The sequence below is a fragment of the Diadema setosum genome, chromosome 14 (assembly GCF_964275005.1).
Source record: "Diadema setosum chromosome 14, eeDiaSeto1, whole genome shotgun sequence".
Taxonomy (NCBI): Eukaryota; Metazoa; Echinodermata; class Echinoidea; order Diadematoida; family Diadematidae; genus Diadema; species Diadema setosum.
In genome coordinates, this window is record NC_092698.1 from 2,778,008 (window position 1) to 2,793,093 (window position 15,086).

At 39.6% G+C, this 15,086-nt stretch overlaps 1 protein-coding gene across 1 annotated transcript; it reads left to right on the forward strand.

Annotated features, from left to right (window-relative positions):
- The first annotated feature begins 2,434 nt into the window (after positions 1 to 2,434).
- LOC140238109 (ankyrin repeat domain-containing protein 34C-like) lies at positions 2,435 to 4,099 on the forward strand. Its single transcript, XM_072318042.1, has one exon. It carries the CDS (start codon positions 2,435 to 2,437, stop codon positions 4,097 to 4,099), a length of 1,665 nt encoding a protein of 554 aa, XP_072174143.1.
- Positions 4,100 to 15,086: the final 10,987 nt, after the last annotated feature.

Below are 15,086 nucleotides of genomic sequence, written 5' to 3' on the forward strand. Positions count from 1 at the left end.
TGCAATTATAGAAAACTGGCCGGAATTGGTCGTCAGATAGTGGTAGAGAACTGGAAGACGCATATACTATACAGGACTATGTTATCCTCGTGGCAGATGAAAAATAAAGCATTCATCAAGTTCATATATCTGACTTACATCACAATATTCCTAAGTCGACTTTCTTCTTTAGTGTGGAATACCAATCCTACACTTTGGACCTATGGACCCTATTACCTTTCGTGTAATAAGCACACACACACACACACACACACACACACACATAATATATATATATATATATATATATATATATATATATATATAAAGAGATAATGAGAAAGAAAGAGATGAAAAACATACTGGCATCGAGTCCACAATACAGGCAAATCTCAACCACCTGTGGAATTCTGATCGATGAAATAAATGTGGGTTTTTTTTTTTTTGTATTCGTTCGTCAAACAAGATTTTGGGGTGTTTTCGCTTTGTTTTCACACAGAGATACAAGTAAAACTCTTATAGATATATATACATATATATATATATATATATATATATATATATATATATATATATTATATATGTGTGTGTGTGTGTGTGTGTGTGTGTGTGTGTGTATGTGTGCATATGTATATGCACTCACATGATATTCATAGTCCTAGTTCTGAACAAGACAAAACAAGAGCATAAGTGTATGCACACGTATAGACTTCAGTTTACAATAACAGACACAATGCAGTATGAAACGTCTTCTCGTAAAATTGGGGAAAACGTATCGTGAAATACAGAGGGCTGGAAATCTAAGATTCCAAACACTGGGAGTGAATCTCTATGGACACCGCATATCCATCTTGATCCTGGTTGAGGAAATGCAGTTGAATTCTGCCGCCAGGAGGCTCGTGGCAATGCTTAGGGAGAAAGATAGCATGTAACACAGACCCGCAGCTGACACTTGACTTTTTACTCCACCATTTTCATCTGCCACGACTGTCAGAGAGAGCCTATAAAACGGCCATCAAAGTACCTTCGTTGCCATTAATGTTTCATAGGGCAATGTGTGTGTGTGTGTGTGTGTGTGTGTGTGTGTGTGCGCGGCTTGAACGGTATAGGAACGACGTTCGGATGCATTTTTGTAAGTTGCTCCGTGTGTGTGTACGTGTGTGTGTGTGTGTGCGCGTGTGTGTGTATGTCTGTGTTTCATTCAACGCGTGCCCGCCGGATACCATGGCATTCAGCGCGAAGCTGGTCGGGCGAACAGACGATTTATGAGCGGGATGCGGAAAGGATGTAATTCTTCGTTAGCTGGAGAGAACCAGCGAAGCAGGGTAATTGTGAATAGTCTCCCTTCATTGTTTAATCATCCGAAGCCAGTGAACGGGACAAGTTAACCATCTCGGCTTTTGACGATCTGATAAAGTGGACACCTGCCTTGAAAATGACTACTGATGTGATTTCCATTGCTTGCCGTCGTCAAGTGGAGGATTTGTTTGTGACCAGTTGACAGTTGGTTAAACGCTAGAGCTGGGAAACTAATAAATCTAGTCGGGGAAACCTGAATCTGACTTCATAAGGAAATTCACTGTGGCCATTCATTACACATGACTTCATGCTATCTACTGCTGATATGAAAATACTTCTATTTGGATCCTTCAGTTGCAGCGACTGTATTTATACTCTTTAATTTCGACGTTTTCCTCTCCGACCAAGTAAAGCGTTGTGATAATCGATCACTTTCTCTCATTAAATTGCCATCGAAGCTTGATTACTTTCTTAGGCTCACCAGGAAATAAATCATAAGTTGGCATAGGAGCGAACAGGTGTTTGGCTAAATGGCAGGATATTTCGTTTTAAACCAGGACTGGTCTTTCTCTTCCACCTTACGAATAACGAATCATTCTCATTTTTAATCAACGTTTGGGCGGTATCACCGTTCAAAAAGTGGAATCTATGTTCAGCTGGCATTTTTTCTCTCTTCTCGTGTAAATACCACCAGGGGGACCATAAACTCTGTAAGGTGGAGTGTGGAGATATGGCTCGTGTAAACACTTAAAGCCGGCACAGGTCACGGGGTCTGAACGGGAGGAGCAACATTGGCAGCGTTGCCGTGAAACCATAGGCCTGCGTGGAAAGCGTTTACGGCAGCACGTCCTAAGCTAAGCCACAATCATGCAAGTGTTAATTACCTGGGTGAGGTGCGAATAAAATGCGTGGATAGCAATATTGCATGCACGCAGTGTGTGACTTAAGTGATGTATAACGAGCGTTTTATAGCTACAGCCAAGTTCACCATTGCCAATACTGTAATTGCCTATTCTGATAAGCGAATAAACTCCTTCCCGGCGTCCATATCTGACGTATCAGAACGTGAGTCTCCACATCGCTAGTAACAAGTTCCTGTCTCTTGGAGTTCATTTTGCCAGTTCTTCTGAACCGCAGGCTCTCCGTCTCACACCAAATGACACTGTGTCTGCCCCCCTTAACGGCCATGACCGCAGTGCCGACATTCGAGATTGGTCACGCGGCCGCGTCGTTCGCGCACATTGACGGCAACGCTCTACAGAAAGCGGTCAGACTAGGTAAGCTGAGACTGACGCGGTTACTCGTGGAAGGCGGAACGGACATCCAAAGCGTGGACGATGACGGACGGACGGCGCTGATGATTGCCTGCATGATGAGGTACGAGAATGACGAGGAATGCGTCAAAAAATTAAAGATGGTCAAGTTTCTGTTAGAAAACAAAGCGAAAGTTGATGTTCAAGACAAGTATGGTCGCACGGCGCTAATGTATGCTTGCATGGAGAAGGCAGGTAAAGATGCGGTAGCCCTCTTGCTAACCTACGAGGCGGATCCTAGAATTACCGATAAGAATGGTTCATCTGCACTTGTGTACGCTGTAAATGCAAGAGATTCGTCAGTTTTAGCTCTTCTCGTGGATGCGTGCAAGACGAAGGGGAAAGAAGTTATTATCATAACCACAAATGATCGCGGTCAACAGAGGGAGACTAAGCAGTATCTAAATGTCCCTCCGGCTTTTGACAAGAGCCCCCCTTTCTACCAGTGCATCAGCCCGTCACAAATCGAGTGGAACACGTCATCAAACTCTCTATCAGTGCCAGGATCGACCGAAAACTTAACCGCTGGATCTTCGTCTCCGACACTCCATCGGCGGCGAGAAAAAACTTTACTTGATTCGCCGCGGTCACCGGAGACCTCACCGCGGTCACCGGTAACATCGCCACGAACTCAGCGAATACAGCTGTCTCCGGGACAGTCGTGCTTGCAAAATCGGCGTCTGGTTCGCCGGGGAAGCATGGGACTTTTGTACGAGTCCGGCACTATATCGCCCAGTAGATCACACCCGGATCTACCGGAAGAAAGCGAGGAAGACGCCGCCAGGGAGAAGAGCAGCGAACTTCCGGTCATGCAGTCAGTCAGCAGCGAGTCTCTGCAACGCTCTCCGCGAACTTTTCGACGCCCGCTGCTGCGACGACAGAGCGCCGACGCATTTAATCCCTCGATGCTGAGAGCGGCAAACGCTAAAATCCCTAATCATGTGATTTCCGCTACGCATTCGACACCCGAGAAAGGAGGGAAGGGCGTTAGCAACCGACGTTGCTCTCTTCCTGGAATGCCTCCGCCACTGAAAAAGAGCCAGACAGTCCATGCAATCAACGTTCCAAGAAGTCTTCTAAATAATAACAAATGCCCCGAGTCCACGTGCGAGAGCGAAAATAACAGTTTGACGGATATTGTTAGTGAAGCGACGCAGCGGTCTTCGGAAGGAGGGAAAACGATGACTTTAGCGCGTCGAGGATCTGCGCCATTTCTCCTCGAAGATGAGTTATCCTATACGCGTCCGGGCACGCTTCCTCCACTAAATATCAATCCGCGACCTCCGATTCCTGACATCGGCTCGACAACAGTCAAACCATCGCCGCGGTTGGGGCGGCATGCAGACAAGCGTCCCGTTGGGGGCAAGGTGGCGTCGCACGACCGTCGATTCTCGATTCAAGTCGAAGACATGCGACGCCTAACAAATATGTACCAACATGCCACCGATGGAGTCGTACTGAAGTCTAGCATTGATTCAAGTGGAGATTCTGGGGCAGAAAGTAGCTGATTATACAATGTACAGTATGGTGCATAAACTGCTATAAACGTTTGTGATATGCGCTTTATTCACGTAATGCCTTCTCGTGTACTAATGCTTGGAACGGCGAAAATAGCCCAAAGCCTTTATAGGTGAACAAGCACGAAGATAACTGTCTGAATGTTCATAGGCCTATTCTATATTTCGAATGTAATAATTTGCATAAGAAATGAAACCGACATTCAAGGTCTTGATGTGTGTGCACTGGTACAGACTGTAATCCAAGTTAAGAGAATGCATGAATAGAGAGTTCCTCATTCCACTTGAGAACTTCCGGGTCACCAAGCCACCACTGACCTTTCGGCTTCAAAGCACTGCTTTTTTTATTTCCTTGATTCTCACGTGTGTGTGTTTGTTTGTGTGAGAGAGGAAAAATGAAGGTAGATATAATATTGTAAATCATTCCGTTGTGCCTAGATGTGGTGTCAAATCAGGTAGTGCATGCTGCTATTAAGCGGAAGTATGCAAGGGAGAAGGAGAATGGAGTGCCACCATCGATAGTGTGTGGACATATAATTCAGATGGTCTCATTTGTTCCTCTGTCAAAGTGTAGTTACATAAGTTGCATTCAGTTTTCGCTGTTATGCTCTGTCAAGATTGAGATGTCCATGTGTGCTGTGATTTGACAATCATTATTATCAGAAAGCTAAATATCACCGCTGTAATGCGAATATTATGTGAAAGCAATTTAGGAAGCATATCGTATACTCATCGTAGTATGAATGAATGTATCAAACATCAAAATGACATGAAACAAAATTATACATCTTGTTTTTACTTCAATCACAAAACAGTACAAATAGAGACAGCTGTTAAGAACTATTATTCATCACATTTCGGGTGAAGTTCTGAAGCTAAAACATAGAAATCGTTTTCGATCAAGATGTGAACCCAGCAGCGGTGTAATCAGAAAGTGTGGATAAATAACTATTCGATTACTGAAGAAATAATTGTGCCTCTCACACCAACATTTACCATGTTGATTTTGAGTATCAAGGTGTGCAGCTAAACCATATAAATGGAATTACGCGCTGGCGTATACACAAGACATATGACTAGTTAAAGTAATTCAAAATCATAACCCGTCAGCATCAAACATTGGTTGTACTTTCAATTCTAAACTAGATAGAATTTGTTGAGAGTCAACAAGTCGCGATCATCGTCGTGCAAGTTCATATTTTGATTGTGACTAATTCAATCTATTTCAAAAGGTTTTAACGGAAATCATCTGCTATTAAGTATTATGATACAAGTTTAATCTTATTCACCTACAAGTAACGTTTAGATATAATTATACAGTAAATTTGGAAGACCCGTAAAACTAAGGGAGCTATAAATGTACGCCGATACGGCTTACATGATGTTTTCCCTCTCTTTATCTTACCTAGCAAGCATTGTACCAAACAGAGTTATGACACTGTAAGGGGAATGTGTTCACATTGCCACTTTCTAGAGGGGAAATGGCGTGCAATTAGGCCTACTGTACACCATTTGTCACAGTGTAAACAAAACGTTGTGTGGTACACAGTGTGATGAAATTTGTTTGTTAGATGTGAACGCACCGTCGTTACACAGTTTAGGCCTACACTGTGTGAAACGTTGGCTCATACCACAAACGGTCCACACTGAGAAACTTGGCTTCTTCATTTTCTTGGTCTAGATACGATAAAGACAAAAATAAATTAATGACAATCATTTGAGATGCATAACAGTCATTTTACGATAATATGTGCTCCGAGGACATTCGCCCAAATCCCCATCCCTGTAGAGATTATGCCGATGCAGCAGCGAACGTTAATTTCTCTCCTGCTTTCATTCATCGGATGCGAAATTGAGATTGCTATTTTTGTCAGCATTTGATTAACGGCGGCGGACTAGCGTAAAAAAAAATGCAGGGACTAAAGGCTTGTATTTTCCAGCGCCCGTCTGCGGTTAAAGGCGCGGGTTAATTGAATCTGACGAAAATGGATTGACGCAGCCAGCGGGAAGTTGACCGATAATTTTATTTTACACTTCGGGGTAAGTTAATTTATTTCGATGAAAAAAAAAGAACCATGTTGGAAATTAGAATCTACTAATGATCACATAATAGGCGTGAGCGCTATGGTACAATCCAACTAATAAAGATGTGCCTTTATTTTTTGGTCTTGTAAAATACAAAATGCGTCAGAATATTTAAATGTATGTAAATTCGGCTACTGGACCATCGAAGTATCACTTTCCTTAAACATTATATATAAATAAAATCATCTTATGAAGAAAGGTGGAATCATTTTCATCAACTTATAAGTTGAGAGTGTATGCTTGCCCTATACGTTATCCCTAGTTTAAACGCAACCAACATTATTTTGAAAGATGTAACACCATCTATTCTAAAGTCATATTTCTAAGAACCCGCGTTTTCCGTATTTTATCAGGAAAACAGTTCTTGTCAGTTTACTCCAAGTAGGGAAAGTGTATCGTCACGGTGGGAAACCGGAACAAGATAACTGCGGCATGCTTTTAACTCTACATGTCTTACCTTCACTTCAATCATCAAAACAGATGCCCCGCAAAAATGTCTGATCATTTGCTTGTGAATATTACCTTAAATAAAATAACTAGAATCGCATGACAATATTGTACCTAAGCGCCACATTCAGTGTCACCGAGTCATATTAGTTATCAAAAAATGTTATGATTGTGGTCAGTCATCTCTGAATAAGCTGAGAGTAGTTTGTCTATACCACCAGTCATAAAATTTTGTTTTGCACCGAGATCAATAAAAACATGACAATCAGTGTCAAAATCAGAAACGGAGTCTGTTAATGCTTTCTTTGATTATGTTGACGAGTGCATAGACGACATCAAAAGTAGTTTTGTGGTGAAACATCTGGGCCTTGATTAAAAACTGGATGGTTATGATAGCAACTCTTACTTCAGTGACAAGTGTCATGGTAAAGGGAATTCTGCTACCTGATTGGCTGTTGTTAAGAGAAGTTGCCATTCTAGTTGGGAATTGCTATCATAATAACTTTTTACGAAATGGGCTCCGAATTGTTCTGTTTATCGAATTCTGCATCATGTACCATTAAGAGGCGGTATCTTTCATATTATCCCCTCCTTAAATACGATAGATTCTTAAATCACCTCCATGTGCGTAGGTGTTATGGGAGGCGAGTCACTGAACATTTCACCCTTATGGTCTGAGATTTTATCATGTTTGTGTGAGAGTGATATTAGTGTAATAATGATCATAACTATATCATCTAAGCCCTACTGATGTTTCAGTGTTAAACCATAGACCTTTGAACACTAGGTACTAGGTGTTACAAAAACATTTCCCACTTTTGATCCTTAATAAGTATTCGAAAACTATACATCAGATAACACTGTCATTGATATAAGTAATACCTGAATAGTGTACAATTTAGTTGAATGTAATTTGAATATGAGAGCATGAATCAGTTTCGTTAAATTCATGATTAATTCTAAAGTTAAGTTCCAGATTTTGGTCAAATTTGAACCCTCTGTACAAAATTAAACTTTACACAAAAACCAATGGTGTGTATGTGAGTGTGTGCTTAGAATGGACCCTGAACAATAGACATGAATACCACGAATATCACCTTTTCAGAGCTCTGCTGACTAGGCTTCTGGACTCTTGTTCCATGGCACACGAATGCTTTATTAATAATTCATGATGGATTGCCCTGGGCACAGCTAGTCTGAATTCATGGTAAAAGGTAAAATGCATGCACATGAAAGAATACACTACATTTCAGGATGTATAAAGACTAGCTGGAATTTCTCATGAATATGTAATAGAGCATTCCAATCCTGGCCATTGTTCAGGACCACTGTCAGGGTGTTAATGACACAACCCATACACACTAATTGACCCCTGTGCAAAATGTGTACATTTTTGTACAAATATGCAGAAATGTGTTTTTGTACATTGTACAAATTTGTATTTTGTACAGAGGGTTGAAAACAGAGAAAAATCTGAAACCAAACTTAAAAATAAATCTTCAATTTCATGAAACTGATTTATGCTATCATTTCTAAATTACCTCCGACAAAACTGCACACTATTCAGCTATTGCTCATGTCAATATCAGTGTTATCTGATGTATAGTTTTTGAACTATAAGGATTAAAAGTGGGAAATGTTTTTTGTTACACCTAGTAAAACTGATCATGCTACGAGTTATTCATGTTCAGACTTAGATTGTGAGGTCTTGGCTCTTTACGTGAAATTCAATTTCTAAAGGCTTCACATAATTTTATAAATTTAAAAAACAAAATAAAACATGATAATCTTGATAGAGATAATTATCTATATAACCTCATGGCGATAACGCACTTGATAGTAATATAATATTTCAATAACGGTAACGGTACATACAATAACAAGTCTAATAGCATTAGGGCATGTCATTATCATAGACATAAACTAGTATTCAAGATACCACATTTCTAATGAAATATTTTAAGTTAGCCTCGACCTAAACAGTTAAGATCTATCACCAGTATATAAAAATTGAGTTGAAAATCATTGCATTTTGTTGAACATTAATGAAAACATGCACACTTTTGGGACAAAACGATACAACTGTACACAAATAATGACATTTACATATTTTCAAATAACCATTATTGCATAAATTGTGTTAGATAATTTTGGAGTGCTTATTGTGTTTTAAACTGGGGGGGGGGAGGTCGGTAGGAAAGGATATTTAATATACAAAGTGAATTTTTGCATCGAGGGTGTGGATAGGGGGAGTGTAAGTATGGACATAGTCATATTTAGTTCCTGAAAGGATTAAATTGAGGAACAATGCATGATTTAGAGAAATAATAATGGTAACGTCATTACAATCTGTCCATTTATTTACTAGATAGGAAAGACAGTGTTTGGCACTGTGCAAGCTGGCCAATAGACAGCTAGCTTTAATTGTTAAAACAACATGAATAAAAGCCGATGGAAAGCTCGAACATAGTCGTGCAATCTGTTTCTTAATTACATGTAGTCTCAAAGCTTTTGCAGTCCGTGAAAACTATGTTTCTGTCTACACTAAGATTAGTTTCCTTAGTATTAGTTTCCACGTGCATAGCAAGAACGTGTTATCATCGATGCACGCAAATATTATCAAGGAGCGCAATCGAAGGCGTTTGTTACAGGTTTTCTTCTTTTTATATCAATTCTAGCCCAATGTTATGTATGTATGTACACACACACACGCATATATATATATATATATATATATATACACCCACACACACACACAAACACACACACACGCGAGCGCTCGCGAACACACATACATACACACACACACACACACAAAGATATATATGTTTTTTTACGGTCTGCGAATAAAAATAATTTCTGTCTCATGTTGTTCGCCATAACTTCATTAGCTCGGTTTATTCAGTCAGCCTTACAGTCGTGTGCGAGTTAATAATGCGAAAGCTCTTCCGACATGAGGAACCACGAAAGGTCGATAGATGCTCATAATTAATGATTGGGAATATCTGTTTCATGAACGCCGCACGATTTGCCCACGGCAACTATACCACCTCTTTAAAGGTACAACGACAAGGTCTACAATGACGCATTATCACACACTTCCCTGTCTTTCTGTTGTTTGTCAGCCATTCTTATTCTAGAGTGTTTCTTTAAATCATTTATTACATCGTCATCCGAGCAGCGCTGAAGCTGTTTTTCAAACCAACTCGGCTTTTATCTTGTGCGAATGTGTGTGTGTGTGTGTGCATTTAATAATACACACACATACGCACCAACACACGCACAGACACACGCACACACACACTCTCTCTTACACACACAATTGAATAAACCAACGGTTTGAGAAAGGAAATATCATCAGAAACAGGAATGAGATTACAGCTTTGGTATCACTCCGACAATATATACACCGAGATGCAAGTTTGCGCCTTTCCTCATAAAATGTTTTTTTTTTCTCCATTCCAATGACGATGCTCAAGAGAATTCTTGAAGATAAATTTCCCGTCGAAGAGGAGGTTAAGAGCATTTCGATGGAATCGAATAATACTCTTTCTCATCTCCCATGGGTGTCTCGTTTGGCGTAGCGAGGGGAGGAACGCGGCGCGTGTTGGCATTTTCATTTCCTTGAAGTTCTGGAAAGAAAGGCTCACCAAATCTCTGAGAATCGGAATGCAAAACAAAGGGGGAGAATGAATAAAAATATCCATGGATAAAAGGTCTTCAGTTGGAGGTTGCTTTCACGGGCCTTAATTGTGGTAATGAAGATATATTCAACTTGACGGTGAGTGGTTTGTACGTTTTGACCGTATGCGTATATGTTACCGCCCATTTCCGATCCGTACTGATTGGAACTCTATACCACAGATATACGTCAATGCACAGCCTCTAGAAGATCAAATTAGATAGACGTATGAAAATATATATATATATATGTTCAGACATCCATTATGAGCTTCTATTTCAGTGTTTGTGCTGATTGTGAGGATAGATTACACTGGGCTGGTTTACATGACTATTTATGTCTTGCCAACGGGGCACTCAAATGCGAATCACTTAAGAGAACCCGACGTTTATCACTGGGATCAGTTACAGTCCTGACAAAGTTCTTTCTTTACCCGCATAAACATGAATATATTTACGATATTGTTTGTTACGGAATAGCGATAAAGTCAATGCAAGTCCGATATCATTCCGCCAATCCGCATGGTGAGACTTTGTAAACACTACATCGATATTACGCAATCGACGTCAAACTAAGTAAAATTATACGCCGGCTTTTTTCTTACTCCATAGTACACTGTGTGAACAACGAACAGATCTCCTGTCTGAGAAATGCATCCCTATGTCTTGACTTCCTCGAAAAAAAAAAACACAAAAAAAACAACAACAAAACAATCCAGCAATAACACGGGTTCCGTCACTTCCGAAGTGTAGTGTGTTAAAACGTACGCATGCTTTCGGAGAACATAGAGGAGAAATTTGTTAGCAATTTAACGCTATTTACAAAACACAAACTCTTCACGACCTCAGCGTGTCTCTTTTCTTTAATTATCTCACCAAAGCCGAGTTGTTTTTCACAACGGTTCTTACGATCAGGCAGCTGACAATAGAATGCGTAATAGATGATAAGTGCGGTTCTTGCTAAGAGCTCTGAATTCTAACTCTGGAGATTCAAGGAATGTTCACTAGAGTTGACGTGCTCGTTGCATACTGATATATGAAAACTTGGCAGATTAAATCTCCCATTAATTGGCGGACCCTATAGCCTGGAGATTAAGTAGGCTCTGGGACAAGTAGTGAGAACAAAGCATTCGCTAAATTTGAATCTCACCAGTATGATATCAAAACAGTATTATTTTTTAGAAAAAAGAAACGTAAGCATTTTCTTTTTTTTTTTCAATACCTCACGTTTTGATGAGAGCGTGTGGGTGTACTTGTGTTGTTATTTTGCGTTCCGATTGGATATTTGCCCTCTTCTTTTCCCCTTTGAGGTTGCCATTGTTTTCTTATTCAGAGCTTTTGAAGGCGTTCCCTCCTGAAGTGTTGATTCGTCACTCTACGCTACATTAAGCCTGCGTGCATAGACACTTGGGACATAATCCTCCGTGCACAGCGAATAAGAAATAGACACACATTACGATTCAAGCTGGCTGGACTATTGGGTATGGACAGAGACACTGTCAGTGGTGGATCCAGGAGGGAGCGCACGGGGCGCACGCCCCCTTATTTTTCTTGAAGCAAAAGAAATAAAAAGAAAAGAAAACGAAAGGGGCGCTTGCTTCCCCCTTAAATTTTCGATTGTAGTGGCACTAGAAAATTGAGCTGAAGCTTTTTTCTTTCTTTGCTTACCAGATTTTCTTCTTTTTTTTTGCTCCTCTTTTATGGAATTTCTGGATCCGCCCTGACTGTCGTGCTGTTTTGCTTGCTTTGTTTTGTGTTTGTTTGGTATAGTGGTTGTGTGTGTGTGTGGGGGGGGGGGGAGGGGTGGGGTACTTGTGAAGGCAAAAGCTACCTGAGGTTGTATGGTCAGTGTGAATTGGTGGGGAGGAGGATAGGGGTGGAATCGAAGGGGCCGTAAAGTGTAACCAAGGTTCGGGAGCAAGACATTTCAGTGGTATCATATACTTAAATAGATATTACGGACCAGCTAAATGTCAGTCTGAATCAAAATGGGATAAAATTTGGGGAAGTTATGGAACTGTGACTTTTTGTTAATTTTTCTAAAACAGTTCTTGAAGAGTTGATAATTATAAACAAGCTAATATTTGAGCTGATAGATAATGTCCTCACCTCACAATCTAAAAATTGATTCTGTACAAAATATTGTCAAAACTGCAATTTTTTGCTATAAAAGTGTATTTCCCTGGCCGAATAACTTCAAAATAATGGTCAATGTTATATATATATATATATATATATATATATATATATATATATATATATATATATAAGGATTGTTAGCAAGCAAACAACAAGAAACAAACAAAAACAAAAACAAAACATATGGCACGTTGCGAGGTGATGATATCGCCTCACTCACATGCATATTCATGCTGACTGCTCAAGAACTGTTTCGTTAAAATGAGCAAAACTTCGCTGTTTCATAACTTTCTTGATCTTTATCTAATTTTGATCCTTTACTCTTCACTGTTGAGCTTTAATACAACTTTACTCTTTCTTATCAGGATATAAGTTATCACTGGTCTCGAATTTCCCTTTAAGAGGGAGTTGATATTGACACCTGTAGTCAACCACGGGTTGCTCACGTTGCCAGGCGCTGAACGCAATCAATCCTTCCCTGGTACTTCTACATGAGAGACCTGCGAGTCAGGCCCATTAATGCCTGGTGTAGGGTCGTGACGTGCAGTGTACTTCTGGGTATACAGCGATGGGGACAGAGAAAAAAAAAACCACCCAGTATTATGCATGCCTCGAGATTACCAAAACAAGAGCAGCCGGTTATTTGAGTCTCTTCTGGACTGACCTTAGCCCGTGGTCCCCTGCAGGCTCTGATCGCATGGAATGGAATAAATGCCTCGCACAGTTTCTACGAAGGGCCTTGCACACGAAATGGCGTAAACGTACGCTTCCGTAACTTATTTCTTAAAGTTGGCCTAATGAAGCATGACAAATAACGCAAAATGAAAACTTTCATTGATTTGAATGATCTTGAATAATTCAAATCAAAGTGAGCTTCGTCGAAACTAAATCAATGAATTGCGGAAATTTCATAGCCACTGATGTATTAAGAGCTGAACGCATGACCTTCCGACTACTGAATCTGCGGAGCATGTTGTTGACGAATTTTATCGAAATTTCTCGAGGGATTTCTTTTCTTCAAAAACCCTTAAAATTCAAATTTTGTTGTTGGAAGAGAGTTTATCGCCAGCCGTACGACTCCATTTCAATTCAAATTGATTCCACAAACACTTCTTCGGTGGGATTTATTTCTCATTATGCATCCCAGATATGTTTTCTATCCGGCTAACCTGTCTCTTTTTTTTTTCTCTCAGTATACCCTCTGGACGGACTCGCTCTCTTCATCTATCTATCTATCTATCTATCTATCTATCTATCTATCTAACTATCTATCTATCTATCTATCTATCTATCTATCTATCAATCAATCAATCTATCTATCTCTCTCTCTATCTATCTATCTATCTACCTATCTATCCCTCTATCTATCTACTTATCTATATACCCATCTCTCTATCATCTATCAATGTATCTTTCTATCCATCTATCTATCATCTATCTATATATCTATCTTGCTTTCTATCTACCTATCCATCTATCCATCTATGTATCTATCCATTAATCTATCCATTTATCTATCATCTATCTTTCTATCTATCTATGCACCTATCTGTCCATCTCCATCTTTCTACCTTTCTATCTATATTTACCTGTTTATACGCTTCGTGAAATACTCTTATTTAGTGTATCTTTCCCCCAAAATCAATATCTCCCAATGTCTGGCTTTGTGTCCACGCCTCCATGCTCTCGTGTATGTCAGCATCGATTTTCGGAAATACTGTATAATATGCTGCCGCTGCACTTCCTTTCTCTCTCTAATCTCCCTCTCTTCCTCTTATGATCCCTATATGTCATTTTTTTTTTAATCTTTAATCATTCCATAATCTAGCGTTTCTTACTCTTTCACCTTGTCTATCTATCTATTTATGGACATTCCTACCTACCAATCAATGTATCAATCAGTCTATCTATATCTATCTACCCACCTACTTATATATCAGTTTAGGTATGTATGCATGTATGTATGTGTGTATGTGTGTGTGTATGTATGTATGTATGGATGTATGTATGTATGTATGTATGTATGTGTGTGTGTGTATTTATGTATACATGTATCTATCTATCTCTCTGTCTATCTATCTATCCATCAATCCATCTATCTATCTATCTATCTATCTATCTATCTATCTTTCTGTCTATCTATTTATCTATCTATCTATCTATCTATCTATCTATCTATCTATCTATCCATCTATCATTATGTCTATCTATTTATCTATCCATTTATCTATCTATCTATCTATCTATCTATCTATCTATCTATCTATCTATCTATCTATCTATCTATATTTACATACCTACCTACCTGTCATATATTTCGTTATTTTAGTCTGTATATCTGCATTCTTAATTGCTGTCTATGCGTAAAATGTCAATATGTCTCATGTTTTCCATCATCTATATCTTCCAATGTCTGGTCTTTTGTCTTCATCCCGTCCGTCTGTCTACATCTGCATCGATTTTCGGAAATATATGGCACCCCTGAACGCCCCCCCCCCCCGCTCTCCTCCTCTCTCTAACTTCAAATCCCTCACTCTCTTTGTCTCCTTCTCTCTCCCATCTCTGCACATTTCTTTGCAGTTTTGATTCTATCAGTCAGTCAGTCAATCAATCAATGAATCAATCA